Here is a 16,560-nt window from a genome sequence, read left to right as displayed (position 1 = left end):
CTCCCAAACCCATGAATAGTCAACATAAACTATATTTAATATGAGTAGTAAAATAAGACACCATTATGGATCTAAGGCAAGGTTAAAAATAATTAGAAATTTTAGGAACATCAATTCTTTTGTGAATACAATTCTTTTGCTTATACAATTGTTGCTTAATCTGAAGAGTGTAATCTAAATTGTTGTATAAATACATTTCTTTCCTTATACCCCAGATTAGGGTATGTGTAATTGCCATTTGCGCTAATTACCTTTTTACATTCCCAAAACAATTACTTGACTCTTCCAGTGACCCTGGCAACTCGGAACTCCCACCGTGATTTTGTGCAGTCTGGCTTTCCTCAGCTGATGCTTATGTTCACGCATGGCAAATCATAGGAAAATATTAAGAAAATAGTAAAATGAGCATTGTTTTCATATGCATGCTATAACTTTATCCCATGAACTTTGCAAACACAAAGGCATATTTTCTGGAATGAGTTTCACAAAATATTAGTTCAGATGACTAAAAGATTCTTGAGTGAACTCAACTGATCACACACCCTCAGCAACAACACCAAGATGCACGTGTGCACACAGGCTACTCTCTATTTCTCTACAATATTTCTCTATTGCACCATGAATCTGGAAGGGGAGATGAGTTTAGGTTTTATCAGCTTAGTCTTCATAAAACTTTTTTTCTAAAGACCCTTTTGAAATGATTGGAGAAACCTATTTAAGAAAATGCTGATATGAAAATAGAAGGAAACTTTTATATATACTTTCATTTATAAAATCTCCCATTGTTTAAGTAGCAATTCTTGGGGCTGGAGAGATAGTACAGCAGTTAAAGATCATTGACCACTCTTTCAGAACATCCAGGTTCAATTCCCAGCACCCACTTAATAGCTTACAGCCACCAAGGGGTCTAGTGTCTTCTTCTGGCCTCTGGGGCACTGGCATACACATGGTATCCAGACATACATGCAGGCAAAACACCCATACACAGAAAATAATAATTTAAAAATAAATTTTTGAAAAATTTAAATAACAGTTCTTTTTCAAATATGTCTTAATTAGCACTAATGTTCTATTTATAAAGATCCATGGGCCTAACTGATAATGTAGATGTTTGTAGATTATCTCCCCTAGAAATCATTATTTAAAAATCTATTTAAACAAGTAAGCCAAATTAGTATTTTAAAAGTCACTTTACAATGTTTGTCAAGTCATTTTGTGGGGGCTGGTGAGATGGCTCAGCAGTCAGGAACACAGGCTGCTCTTCCAGAGGATCTGGGTTTGATTTCCAGCATTCACATGGTGGCTCACAACCACCTGTTAAATCTTATCCCAGGGGATCCAACGCCCTCTTCTGCCCTCCTTGGACACTGAATGAATGTGGTGCACAGACATACATGTAGGCAAAATACCAACACACACAAACAAAAACCTTTTTTCAACTTGAAGCTATGTCTCTTTAATTTTAACTATCATCTTTCCCAGTTGACATTGACAAAGTCAAGTGAATGGGAATTTTTCAAAATGATCTAATTAATGTTAAATGAATAAAAACTGGAATTAACAGCTGCTTAAAAATAGCAGTAAAACACCACTCTGGTTACCTACCCCCAGCAAAGAAATGATAATGCAAAACCTTGTAGATTTGTAGGTCCATTCTGGTAGGGATATACGACATATTTGACATTTCTGCCATCAGCACAAAGTAGGGCAACATGTATTATTTATGTAACTTCATAACATTAAATCTATTTTGATGTTTACTCTTGAAAAATTATAGACTGTTCCTGAAAATATACAGATTCACAGAAAAGGGAATAACTGTGAAACTAAGTTTTGTACTGTGAGTTGTTGGTGGCAAAGTTTAGAGTTATTTAAGCACAGAAATGGCATGTGACAGCATAGAGTATTAGCAATGTACAGAGTTTTTAATCAATAGTGAAAAGTCAATATCGTCTAGTCCAGCGCTATGAACACAGCAGGCATGACCTCACCACGCCCTTCTCTAAAGCGGGTTAGTGCTGAAGCACACTCCCAAGCCTTACAAGTCCCCAGCTTCAATCCCAACTGCCATTTTCCTAGATCAGGCCTCTAGTGCCTAAGTCTATTCTTCTTATTGCTACCTAAATTGTGTTTCTAGAACTGAACTCCAGTCCTGTCCTCTAGTTCAACACTCCAGGTGGCTGCCGCTGTCCCCTGAATTCTTTAGCTTGTCCAGATTCTTAGACCCTTTCCTACCTCCCCAGAAATACAAGCACAGGCACATGGCCACCTCTCTCCTCATGCTATATGGTATTAAATGCTTGAACAAACCAAACCCCACTAAGGAAACCCTGAAAATTCCACCCACAGCATGATCATGAAGGAAGGATTCTGGAGGTATTCTTGTTAGCATTTAACAAGTTTCAGATTAGGGGTATTTGGATTTTGGAGTACTGGACTTCAAATCATATTAGGGATATCCATGTCTCTCTCTCCCCCTTTTAACACACCTGCTAAACACACATTTTTCGTGTTCTCATCAGCCAAGCTTTTCTAGGAAGGATAATTCACATTCAGGATACTTAACAGGGTGAATTACAAGGAAAGAAACAATCTTAGGTCTTTTCTTCTACACAAAATAAACTAATAGAATATTTCTAAAAAATCCTTTGTATATTAACCTAAATGATTTATAAAAATGATAAATTCCTTCTTGTTGGATGAAAAGAAATGCAAATGCAAATTTATTGCTATGACAATAAATAGCCATATTACTAACCCAAATAGAATTGATGAGTCAAAATATACTGCTTGAAAGTTTCAAAAATATATTTGGCTAAGCATAAACTTTGGATTGCTATACTAACCGCAGCGTATTGACACAAACTTCTCAATGAAGAGACAGATACACAGTTCATGGATAGCAAGGCATGGTGGTGTTCATGGTTTCACAGGAGGCTTGTGGCTCTGGTGGCATTTGCTTGTCACATGGAAATGACCAGAAAGCCAAGAACTTGTAGAAGCACAACTGATTTACAAACCCTGCTGCACCTATGGCCTAGGTCCTGTTGTGGACTAATCTTTTGGATGTGTCACTCTGTGTGACTTAAGAAAACCCTAAATGGCCAATAGCTCGGCAGGATTTCCGGGCAGAGAGGACGCTGGGAAGAAAAAGGCAGAGTCACCTGCCAGAAGTGGTAGAACCAGGATGGGTATAATGGAGATGAGGTAATGAGCATGTAGAAGAACATGGACTAAAAAATCTAGGTTGGAAACAAGCCTAAGCTGAAGGCTGAGCTTTCGGAATAATAAGTCTCTGTGTAATTTTTTTTTTTTTTTTTTTTTTTTTTGGTGAGCTGGTGGCCCAAAGAAAAATTCATCTACATATGGCATCCATTGTGTAAGACTAAATATCCAAACATAGGGCCTAAGAAAGCTAAGAAAAGTTCTGGACAAGGAGCTGAACGCTCTTTCCCAGTCCTGGAGTCTGGTGGCATACTGAAGTGTGGCTACCAGCTGTTGCCGGAAGGCTGGAGCCAGCCACCAGCACCATATGCCAGCGGCATGCACTAAACTGAGCCAGGCTAGTGTCTGACAGAGCAGTTTAAGATTTGTCTCACAGGGCTGAAGAAATGGCACAGTGGTTAAGGGCACTGGTGGGTCCTGAGTTCAATTCCCAGCAACCACATGGTGGGATCCCACTATAGTGGGATCTGATGCCCTCTTCTGGCATTAAGGAGTACATGCCGTTAGAGCACTTATATACATAAATAAAATCTCTAAAAAAAGATTTGTCTCGCACGATCAGAGGACACTGCAGATGCTCAGCAAAGACTGATCCAGATGGAAAAAAAGATTAGTGTGCTTAAAAAATGTGTGTAGGCTTAAAAAGTGAAACGATACTAGTTTATAAATAATAAGATAAAATCTTTAAAGAGAGAATAAAATAATACAAAAAGTATAAACCATGTAAAGGTGAAAAATGCACAGACAAGAGATTCTGGATCCTGTATAGTAGTGTTTGAATTTAGAGATTTTTGAATGCTAATGAACAGAGAATGAGAGCTGCTGAGAGACATTGGATTATGGAAGGGATTGCTGAATTAAACCAGCCTAGATACTTTAGGAGTGCCTTAACTTTAAAATGGAAGTCAGAAAACATATTGCTTTGGGGAAGATGTTATGCTTTTGTTCCACAGAAAATCAAAGGCTGTGGATTTATTCAAGGTTGATAAAGATCAGATTTGATGGGGGGAGACCCCCCTGAAAATCTTGGCTACAGACATAAAGAAATAAACTTAAAAAGCTACAAGACACGTGATGTATATTTTACCTGATCAAATATACACAAAAAATCATCTTTAACTGACTTGTGCACACTGTACATTTCATACTCATATTAATACATACACACATACATACATACATACATACATACATACATACATACATACATGTTACCTTTGAAAGTTTGTTTTCAGAGTAAGGGGACCAAGCACCAATTAAAACGGGTGGCCCAGGGTATCTAGCCTCTCAGAGTTTGCAGTTTCCTCAGAGTTCTACATTCAGAACAGCTTCGAGTCTGCTTCTTGTGGAAAATTATTTTAAGGTGTGTTACATTTGTTTATGCTATGAAACATTTGTTTAATGATGTAAAGATGTGTTGCTTTTGTTTATGTTGCATTTGTTTAACTCTGTGAAGCTGTGCTTCTCTGCCTGTCTAAAACACCTGATGGACTAGTAAAGAGATGAACGGCGACTAGCAAGGCAGGAGAAAGGATAGGCAGGGCTGGCAGGCAGAGATTATAAATATAAGGAGAACTCTGGAAAAAAAAAAAGAGAACGATAGAACAAAGAGAGGAAGACATCAGGAGCCTAGCCATCCAGCCACCCAGCAAGATACATAGTAAGAGTGAAAGTAAGATTACAGACTTAAGAAAAGGAAAAAGCCCAGAGGCAAAAGGTAGTTGGGATAATTTAAGAAAAGCTGGCTAGAAACAAGCCAAGCTAAGTCCAGGTATTTATAAGTAATACTAAACCTCTGTGTGTGATTTGGGAGTTGAGTTGCAGGCCTCCCAAAAGAATAAAGAGCAAAAGAAAGAATAGTAAGAGTAAAAAACAAACTAGTACAGCTACTGGATGAGACCGTCCAGCCCCATAGACTACTCCAGTCAGGACTGCTGCATATAAGCCTCACACTTTCCCACTGCTCAGAGATGGAACGACAAACACTATGGCTGCTTTTCCCAGGACTTGACCATTATCTCAAATTTCTCTGGGTTCACTAAACATGCTATCACCCACAGACAACAGGAAGCAATCTAGAGAATACAATACCCACATTCCCAAGAGGCAGGGTGGGTGGTTTCTGGTTATTTGGTGGGTTTTGGGTGGTTCATTACAATTTGTTACAGTTATGGTCAGAGAGAAAGTTAAACAAAGGAGTATTAGATTCAGGGATCTCCTTTTGAAGGGAAAAGGGCAATATAGTACCAAAATCATGGGATAAAATGGGTGGAGTGTTGAGTCTACTTTTGAACAACAAATATTTTACAATGGTATGGATTTTTTATACTGATACAAATTTAAGGTTATTTTTGTTAGGCTGTATATGTTTCTATCATTGCTTACTGTACCTATGCAGTTCATTTAAAAAATGTAATATAAAATTTTAGTCCTTGAAAGCTATTTATGATAACAAAGAAATACAGGTTAGTAGTCATGTAAAACAGACTTATAGTCATGTTAGGTATGTTTTCAAGGTCAAAAAAATGTATTTTAGATAGATAGGTGATCTTCAAACACTTCAAAGACCTACAGAATATGGCATTTAAAATGTTTTAATAACACAAGGCTTTTCATGACAGTGAGACACCGTCTGTTCCTGGCAGCACCAATTTACTTCAACAAAGGATGATGGGCGTTAAAGAACCTCCATATGGAGTTTGTTTTCTTTGTGGTAAAAGGTAGTCACTGGTCAAGAAACTGCCCTTGCCTCAACTGCTAACAGTATGTTGTCCAAACTGAACGAGGACACAAAAGAAGGCAACTGCCGAAGGACAATACATCAAAATTCCTGCTTCACAGAAAAATCTGTCAGATACTCTAGGCTGGCCCATTGGCCAAAGATGGATTCCACAATGATACAGAGGAATCCTGAGGTGACTGTCCAGGTAGCCAGAGGTCTGTCATTTCGTAGACATAGGTCCTCTGTCATTGGAAGTTGCTTTCTCTGCATTTCCTGTTTACTCAAGTAACATTTTATCCTTCTTGGGGTCTCTGATGGGGATTGAAGACTAGTTAGTTTTACAGTTTTCCTTGTTACCAAATTCAGAAAAGAAACATAAGAGATCTAAAGTTAATCAGGTTGAGAAGCATAAAAGCTTAATTTGTTTATCTAAAAAGATGTTTTAAGGACTACAAAGGTATTTTTAGGATAGTAATACAAATTATGAAAAAAAATGGTTTAGGTATAAAACTTTGGACTAAGATAGGATAATGGAGTATTTTCTCTAAATTTGCCAAATACAAATGGACTTGACATTATGAATGCAATTCTTACCTGTTCTTATTGTATATAGTTTTACTATGTTAGTTAATACCTTTCCTTTTTATTTAGACAAATAGGAGGAAATGTTGTGGATTAATCTTTTTGGACACTGTGAAGATGTGTCATTCTGGTTGGTTTAATAAAATGGTGAATGGCCAACAGCTCTGCAGGGTTTCTGGGCAGAGAGGATGCTGGGAAGGAGGCAGAGCTGCTAGCCAGCCAAAGGCAGGATGACCAGGATGGACATAATGGAGATGAGCTAATGAGAGTGTGGAAAAATAGATTTAAAACTATGGGTAAATTTAAGTTAGAAGAGCTAGTTAGAAACAAGCCTAAGCTAAGGCCACGTTTTCCTAATTAGTAAGAAGTCTCCATGTCATTATCTGGGACCTAGCTAGTGGGACAGATGACTTGTTACAAGGTCCCACATCCACAACTTCCGAAAACAACTCCACCAGCTGGGGAACAGGTGTTTACACACATGTGCCGTGGAGTACATTCATAATCAGGCTATAACACTGGACCTCCCACCAGCTGGGGAACAGGTGTTTACACACATGTGCCGTGGAGTACATTCATAATCAAGCTATAACATTGAACCTCCCACCCCCACAGCCTCATGGCCTAAAGGTTCCTCAAATATTCTAAAACAGAACCAGCATCTGGGGACAAAATCTTCAAATACATGGTCTTACAGAAATATTTCATATTCAACTATAATATTTGGAACATATGTCAAAATTTTGACAAATTACTTCTGAGTAGTAGAATCTTTATTAATCTTTATTCTTGATACACACTTCAGTTACTGGAACTTTAAGAACAAGCATGCATTATAGTGTCACATTTAAATTGTATGGGTTTTTTGTTTGTTTTCTAGAAAAGCACCAAAAATTAAGCCCATTTGAGAACCACACCTGTAGGCTGGAAGATGGGTTGGCTGGTAAAGGCAGTCGTCAAATCTGACGACTTGAGTTTAAATCTCTGGATCCAGCATGGTGGAAGGAAAGACCCCACTCCCATTCTTTTCTGACCCCCCACATACACAGAGACACAAAAATGTAAAATACAAAATGACAGACTTTGAGAGATATGTGTAATTTAGCATTCCCACCAAGTTTTAAAAAGTTGTGTGCAGTTACCATAATTGGTGTAGAGTGTGAAATCTGACACAACTCAGAATGTGAGACAGAGCAACTGCTCCTTGATTGGCTGCTCCACCTGAGCCACTCAGAAATACTGCCTGTTACTGCGATGCTTTCCATTGTTCGTTCCCATTAGTGTTTAGGAGGCTATCAAGAATGAAAAGGAGAGATGCACCAAGATGAAGATTCTGTCTTACGACATCAACTAATACTAAATATTAGCAGAGGAAATTTCAAGACAAAGTGATAAGTTTGAAATACCATCTGGTGTAGGATAAATTCAGATGCAATGCCCTATAGCTGTAATGGATGTTTCCACTGGTTTGGGAGAGGTGCATTTCACTTACACTTAGCATACTTAGTTTTGCCTTGCATATCTTCTTAGTCCATGAAATAGGATGAAAATGGTCAACTGACATTTTTCTAAACAGCTTTGTTTATTTTTCATTTTAATGAAAGCATTTTGGTCATCTGCCACTTTGCATGCATGTGACTGTGTGTGTGTGTGTGTGTGTCGGGGCAGCAGTGTGTCTGAGTGTGTCTACACGTGTAGTCAATCTTGAATGTCCTTCAAGCGCCCTCTACTACTTCTGTGTGTGCTTTTGTGTTTGTGTGGATATGTGCATTAGCCCAGGTGCCTAGAAGGCCACAAGGGGGTATCAGATCTAGGCTGTAGTTAAAGGCATTTGTGATAGCCTGATGTAGAAGCGAGAATTCAAACTCAGGTCCTCTGCAATAACAGTAAATGCACTTAACCTGAGTCACCTCTCCAGCTCCCATCACTGTGTTTTTGAGACAGGGTCTCTCCCTGGCTTACAGCTCACCAAGCAGGCCAGTCTAGGTAGGCTAGTAAATCTCAAGGCTCCACCTGTCTCTGACTCCCCAGTGCTGGGGTCCAAGTAAGTGCATACCATCATGCCCAGCTTTTGTTTGTTTATTTTTTTAATGTGGATACTGTGTGCTGAATTAGAGTCCTTATGTTTGAAGTCTAACACATTACATTCTGAGTTGCCTCCCTGGCCCTTATTTCATTTTTAATTGAGTATTTCACTGTTTTTCTTTCCCACCTGTACATTTATAAGCTCCAATTGAACTACATATTTCCTTGTATCTTCTGTTTGTAAGGTTGTATTTGCCCCAAACTCACACACATTGGCTTGACAGCTCATATTTACTACATATAATAAACTCTTTGTTTTCCCATTTAGTTGCAATCACCTTCTTCTTTCCAAGTATTTTCCAACACACTTGGATCTCCAGGTTCATCCTTGGATAAAGTTATACTATCTGGTCTGTGGATTGTTCCATTAATCTCTGTTGTAGCATCATTATTACTGTGCTGTTCATCTAAAGTAACTGTTGATGATGCTGAATAAACATTTCCTAAGTGATCTATTACAGGAAGCAAATATAATTCTGGTTGAAGAGCCTAAAACACAGGAAATTTTTTTTATATAAAGTCAAACCAACAAAATCTACTTTCAGTTTTAAAATCAGTTAAGCTTAAGATCGTAGTACATACATATGGAGGAGCAAATGATTTGAGTTTCAGTTCTGATTCTTGCTTTTCCTTCACCTAGATTTAAATTCATAAGAAAAAATTAAATCTTTGATATTATTTTTCAATATTTTTCTGTGATTTTCTATGGAAGACATACAGCATATCAATAAAATAGTAACTGTTGCTAGATCACAGAAACTGTAGAATCCAATCCTACTTCTAGTCACTGAACCAAACATAAGCCAAATTCTATGTCTTTTAATAATAATTATGGTAATCATTTCCATGGGAATCAGTGTGTGTCTGGTACTATTCTGTGTGCAGTACATAAATTAGCTCAGTTAATCTTTTCAATTTCATGAGATGGATATGAACATCATCTCTAATTTACAGATAGGGATATAGAGGCATAAAGAATTAAGTAACTTGCTCAGATCATGTAACTGGCTATAATCTGTGCCCACAATGTCTTCCCACTTCTCAATGAGGGTAAAGTAATTTTTATTAAAGGATCTAATCATGCTATTCATTTGCTCAAAAACTCCAAGGCTTCAGAAAAAAATCACTAAATATTCATCTGGCATTCAAGACCTTCAGAGTGTACTTTTTAATTGGTTCTCTACCTTGCCCTTCCTGCTTCTCGGCACAGTTAATATAACAAAAGATAATCTATTCTTTCTGGGTTGCCTGACTTTCTACTTCCCTCACCATTGCCTTTGCTCAGAAATCTTGTCTCACCCTTCATTCTTTACAAGATCAAATAATATCTTTCCATATCCAAGACTGAGTATCATTTTTCCCTCAGTATCCCTCACCTACCCTCTTTTTCTTATGGAAAATCTCACTTTCTTCACTATATAAAGTATGACATCTGAATTATTCATGTTCCATAATTTACTCTGACCACTACACTGAGTGCACTGTAAGGGCAGGCTCCATGTTATCATTATATGCAGTAAAATGCTAATAAATATTACAAACGTTTTAGAGTTTCACCTAAATTATTCCATAGTATGTGAAGGAACTGATTTTATAAACATTTAAGAAATGTAATTTGATAATGTAGACTTTACTTAGAAGGAAGAAGCAAGAAAACTTACCACAGCTAAGTTATTTCCAATGCATTTCAGAAATAAAAACTTTTCTGCAACAGCATCTACACCAAGAAACTCACCAAGGCGCTCCCTCAAAGCTTGTAAAGTAAGTTGAGGTGATACTCTGAAATACCATGATATTGTTTTAAATACATTTTGAATATATTAATCAATCAGCAGGTCAAGTCAGTTAAATGTAAATACTAATTTAGTGCATTAAATATAATTTAATGTCTTATGTTTCTGTACTGCCTCCAGCTTTTTGTTTCAAGCGATTAGTTTTCAAAACATGATTAAAAATCTATCTTTTAGAATTGTACAAATGAATATGGATTAAAATGATTTTTGTATTGAAAAGGAAATGTCTGTTTTTCTAATCTACATCCAAGTTTTATGATTTAAAAAAAACTTGGAATTTATATGTTTTCCCAAAAATATTATTATTGTGTGAAGATGGAGTTTCTGTCCCATCTGGTCCTGCAGCTGTTTAATCCCAAATAAACACACAGAGGCTTATAAGAATTATAAACTGTTTGGCCAATGGCTTAGGCTTCTTGCTGGCTAGCTCTCTCTCAATTATTAACCTGCAACATTAATCTATGTATTTCCACATGGCCTCATCTTACCAGAGAATGCCCTGGATCCTACCTTCCCAGTAGTTACATGGTGTCTCCCCAGTGGCTCCTCTCTACCTCCCTCTTCCCAGCCTTCTCCTAGTCTGGTAGCCCTGCCTATACTTCCTGCCTGGCTACTGACCAATCAGCATTTATTCATCAATCAATAAGAGAAACACATATTCACAGCATACAGAAGGACATCCACCATCAATTGTGTATGGGTGTGCATACCACAGTGTAGAAAGATCAAAGGATACTTTGTGGCATTGGTTCTCCCCTTCCACATTTATGTGGGTTCCAGGAACTGAACTCATGTCGCTAGACGTGTGTGGTAAGTACTCTTAGTTGTTGAGCAATCTCAGCAGCTCAGGACTGTGTATAATAACTATATGTAATGTGTTTTAGAACAGAAGGGAATCAGTGTGACTGGGAAAAGTGATGGGGAATTTTAAGGGGTGAGATACCCTCAAGGGGAAAACAAAGAGCCAGATCACATAGTGTCATGACTATTTGAATGAAACAGACCACCCTATAGTTTTATTCCTTAAAACAATTATAAAGGCCTCATCAATTACTGTTCACAGTTTAACTGGTTTTGAGTTTTAGATAATTTCTGTTACTTTTGTGTATAATCTTAGAAATAAATTATACAGTTTTCTGAGCATTAGAAGTATTCTGAGTAGGTGAAGTCTGTTCCTCCAGCAATGTTAAAGCTTATGTGTTTATTGCATCTCTGGGGATTACACCTGGTAGTTCATTATCACCCTGCTCTGCTCCTGACCTACTTCACTCGAATTACACAGTACTGCTTAGTAACAGCGTTTATTGAACTAGGAATGGATCTTCAAATCAACAAGGCATTTTTCATTTAGAAGATTTTCAATTTTCATGGCTATAAAACACTTGCCTTATAAATCCAGCAGAAATACATTTGTTAATAACTTCTATTGAAATAGTATTTAATTTATAGTTCCACGATCCTTCAGGGACATAAAAAACATGAAGTTCCACCAACTGAATAAGAAAAATAGCAGTTAAAATTTTTCTAAAGTAGAAAAAGAATCAATTTATTATACAATTTTAAATTAGATAAACACAACTGAAATATAGAATGTATGAACTCATATGAACAAATGGCAATACAAAAATTTGTTAAGTTGACCACTTGATACTTGGTGCACATTTTCCTTTGAAATAATACCTGTTGGTTCACAGCTCACTCAACACCTTTGATAAATGACATTCTTTCTGTGGCATCCAGTAAGAATATTAGACAGTATTTTTCCTTCCTTCCTTTTTCTTCCTTTCTCCCTCCCTCCCAACAGAAGTTTAACAGGCTCCAGGGTAACACTTTGTTGTGTCTTTAAGTGTCAAAAGATGTTCTGGCAGGGAATCCAAATGTTTAAATAGGAATTCACTACTTCCTTCAGTACAGAGATAGCTTATTTTTGCCAGACTTCTTAATTTCATCTGCGGTCAGGGGGCCTTCCTCACAGCCTTGACTTTTAGCTCCTCAAGTTTCTTCTTTGACTGTGCTTGAGAGCCTTGCCTTCCTCATCCATCCCTTGCCCTATATCTTGTGCTGTTTTCAGGGGCTTCTTTTTGCCCCCTTTGTGGTTTCTTCCCCAAACTCTGATCATAAGTCAGAAATGGAGATGGTGTTTTCTTATTGCTAGCTTTTATCCCTCACCTCCATCCTACATTCTCAGTTTCTTTAAAGTGACCTCATAGAATCCTTACCCTTTGTATACTGTCCGCCTCTTAAGAGTTTTGGGGATTGCAGCCCCACAGTGGCAATCAAAAAGCTAATACTGTGGTTTGGGGAGCATGTGTGTTCCCTGGAGATCTAGGAAGAATCTATTCTTGATGTAGGGCTGACTATTAGTTTAGCTTGTTTGTGCTTGTGCCAAACTACATACTTAAAAAAAAAAAAAAGAGAAAAACTTACTCAATGACCTATGTCTCTAATTAGTATCCCATTTAAAATTTGGATTATTACAACAAAAACAGTAATTATAGCAGAGTCTCATGTTCTTTAGTCTAGGAAAGGTTGATATCCACTACACATTAACAGTCAAAGGACTTAACTAATTAAACTCTTAACTGAAACAGTAAATATCTGGGAACTTTAAACTTTTGAATAAGGAGCCAGAGAGACAGCTCAGTGGTTAAGAGAACTTGTTGCTCTTCAAGGGGATCCAAGTTTGGTTTCCAGCATCCACATGCCTGTATCTCCCGTTTCTGGCGATCCAACACTGTCCTCTTGGATACACACACACACACACACACACACACACACACACACACACACACACACACATCTTTAAAAACATTTGAATAAGATGTTATCAAAATTAGTAGTTTTAATAGGAGTAAAATGGTTCTTAACTGAAGGTTTTGCTTAAGATGTTTTAGAAACCAAATAAATCATGCCTATACTATTGATGATTAAACATTACCAATGACTTGGATGTTTGGCATATGCTAATTTTTAAGAACAGAACATTTAAATGCTATTCCCTAGTTAGAAATAAGTTAATTATGACTTTATCTAACAAACATATTAATATTTCCTGAATAAGTGTCTATATTCATGTTTAAAAGGAACACATGTAATTTTTTTATAATTTTAATGGCTGAAAAATTGAACATTTTAAATGTGTAAGTTAAATATTATATTCTTTCAAAATACCACCTTATTCTAATATTATACTATAGTGGGAAATTACCAATACAGAGTCAGGTAGAAATATAAGGGTATTTAATAGGGAAAAGCCTTACTTACAGAGCAACCTAGCCAGCTGGCGTGGTAGAGGTCTGTACAGCAAGAAGCAAAGAGAGCCCGAAACCGAAAAACGCAGTCCCACTACGTCACTCTGACCACGCCCTCACAAGCCTGGTAAGGCACACCTGTAGCCAGCCCCTAAGAAGGCGTGGCTACAGCTTCCCCTACATTATACTCCTGTCTTAATAGCAAATAACTCAACAATATTTTTCATTAAAACCATTAACCATTTAAAAACACATTAACCTGGGCAGTGATGGCACAAACCTTTAATCCTAGCACTTGGAAGGCAGAGGCAGGCATAGCTCTGTGAGTTTGAGTCCAGTCTGGTTACAGAGAAAGTTCTAGGACAGCCAGGGCTATACAGAGAAACCCTGTCTCGAAAAACCAGCCAACCAATCAACAAACTAAACCAAAACCAAAACCGAAACACATTAAAAGATATCTATATAGGTCTCATATTTTTTTCCTTTTGGATTAGATTTCAAAGTAGCATGATGATATCAGATCTTCTCTCTCTTTAAAGTCCTTCTAAATTATCACAAATGTTTAAATATCTACAATTTACATAAAAGTTAACATTTTCCCATGTTTATTCTTTCTTCTTTCCTTTTTTAGGCAGGATCTCATACAGCCTACACTAGCCAAGAACTCACTGAACAGTGAGGATAGACTTTAACTCTCCATCTTCCTGCCTCTGTCTCCCAAGTGATAGGATTACCAGTATTCACCACCATGTCTGTCATGCCCTCTCTTTATTGACAGAATAAAGTAAATATGGTATCATGACTTCATATCAGATTGGGCTGTTACACAGGGAAACCATGTCTCACCAAACAAAAGAAGCAATGTGAAGGAATACTATCAAGGAAGAGAAGGGCTAATGATGTCAGCTGTTGTACTCAATCAGATCATGTATGTTTAGAAGAACTAACTAATAAATTTCCTGATAAAGAGGTGAATTTAACAAGAGCAGGCTTGTGAAAAGTGGGAGCACAATTGGGGTAGATCAAGAACAGGAAGTTGTTGGTAGTTTAAGGAGGTACAAAATGCTTGTACAAAACAATTAGTCAGTAAGTAACACATAGCATGAAAACCTTCCAGCAAACACTCCACTTGAGACTCATGGTCATGAATTTAAAGTGAAAATGGTCCTTATACTTACATATTCTTCCTCAAGTCTTCAGGAAGATAGGTGGAAAATATATTCACTAGGGTTGTTGTTTAACAAGGAGATAACAAATGTCCAAACTATGAGGTCAGAGTGATCCTGTGTCCTATAAAAGTTACGCTAAGTCTGGAGAGCATCACCAGTTGAGAAACAGTAAAAAGAGTGATAAGACTCTTTTTACTGTTTTTTTTTGTTTTTTGGTTTTTTTTGCTGGTCATAATAGAGAAAGTGGGTAGAGATGCAAGAAGCATAATCACATAATCTGAGAATGTGATATGAGAAGTTGGGATCATGGTAGAATCAGCATCTTACATTTTATGTCATTCCTATTTTTTCACAATCAATGGTAGGCCTGGTTTTCTTACCTCTGATGAAGAAGGTCGACTTGGATTGAGTGACATATTGACCAGTGTCTCAATAGATAGTTACCAGGTGGAGTTTGGATGTTTTATATATCTTTCTTCATTTAAGCAGCATTAAATAAGTGTTTAAATAGATTTTTGGCTTAAGATAGCATTCCAGCTATTTCTGGTCTCTGATGTGTTCAAAGAGTAAAAAAAGAAAAACATAAAGGCTTTAATACAAACCTAAAATATAAGCTTAGAAATGTATGCAATCTTATTATCCTCATTTAAAAAGACATTAAACACTAAGTAGTCTGGTGGTTCTAAGAAAATGTACACTTTGTAGAGACATCTTCCTCAACTTAGGATGGTGTGGACGTGATACTGTCCTTGAATTGTAGAATTGTTGTCTCTTCTTGAACTAACAATATGTGGCTGGATAGTTTCTTGGAATGCTAGGCATTAACAGTAAGCCACAGCTCTTCTGTCAGTTACAGATGACAGCAGAGAGCACTCTTGCTAAGCTACAAAATTCAGTACATTAAGTTGAAATAAATGCATTTTATTTTCAACTTATAATGGAGCCCCATGCCAGTCAAGGGTAATAAACTGTTAATTACATTATGATGGCTTTTTGACAAGCACATGGTTTACTAAACAATTCATTTTTATAGGTCAAAATTTTATACATAATGTAGAAATATATTTTTACAAGGGGAAAGCCTGAATGTATATTGATGGCCATTGAATGATGAAAACTCTTTTTCTTATAACTATTTTTTAGGACATAGAATAAATGTAAGCAATCATTCTAGTTGAAAATACTAGTCTTGGGCCAGGTATTGGTGGCGAACAGTTTTAATCCCAGCACTCGGGAGGCAGAGGCAGGCAGATATCTGTGAGTTCAAGGTCAGCCTAGTCTACACAGTGAGTTTCAGGACAGGCTCCAAAGCAATACAGAGAACCCTGTCTCAAAAATCAAAAAAACAAAAACAACAACAACAACAAAACCCAACTAGTTTTTAAATATTATTTTTTTTGGATTATTTCCTGTGGTTTTCCTTATAAAATTTATGGCAATTCATAATAATGAATGATAAAATTAAATATATATCATAAATATAAGATTGAAAAACCAGGGCAGTTGAAATATTATTCTAAAAAGCAATTTTCAAAACTGGCCAATCCTAGATGATGCATACACTAAGTTAAAAATACTAACACAACAAATGCTTTTTAGTAATTCAAAGCATTGCTTTACACTTTACACTCCAAGTAGTAATTTAAGTCAAATTTCAAAACTCTTCTGACATTGTACTTATGAAATACTACTAGATACCACTGATTGTTTTTTAACAGTATCAAAGTTAAATA

General features: G+C 36.8%; 1 protein-coding gene across 2 annotated transcripts in view; it reads right to left on the bottom strand.

The window, feature by feature from the left end:
- Spata1 (spermatogenesis associated 1) overlaps positions 1–16,560 on the bottom strand; it is a 36,217-nt gene that overhangs the window by 15,848 nt on the left and 3,809 nt on the right. The window contains exons 2-7 of one of the 2 annotated variants that reach the window (XM_027395923.2): positions 15,208–15,377; positions 11,794–11,900; positions 10,276–10,393; positions 9,197–9,250; positions 8,893–9,103; positions 252–351 (exon numbers count right to left, since the gene is read on the bottom strand). In XM_027395923.2, coding sequence (XP_027251724.2) covers positions 252–351; positions 8,893–9,103; positions 9,197–9,250; positions 10,276–10,393; positions 11,794–11,900; positions 15,208–15,243 — 626 coding nt within the window. In that variant the 5' untranslated portion in view covers positions 15,244–15,377. Of the gene's footprint in view, positions 1–251; positions 352–8,892; positions 9,104–9,196; positions 9,251–10,275; positions 10,394–11,793; positions 11,901–15,207; positions 16,092–16,560 lie in introns of those variants that run through there. The other variant, XM_035452039.1, reaches the window with a different exon arrangement.

The sequence above is a fragment of the Cricetulus griseus genome (assembly GCF_003668045.3).
Source record: "Cricetulus griseus strain 17A/GY chromosome 1 unlocalized genomic scaffold, alternate assembly CriGri-PICRH-1.0 chr1_0, whole genome shotgun sequence".
Taxonomy (NCBI): domain Eukaryota; kingdom Metazoa; phylum Chordata; class Mammalia; order Rodentia; family Cricetidae; genus Cricetulus; species Cricetulus griseus.
This window is presented reverse-complemented; position numbering and strand designations above follow the sequence as displayed.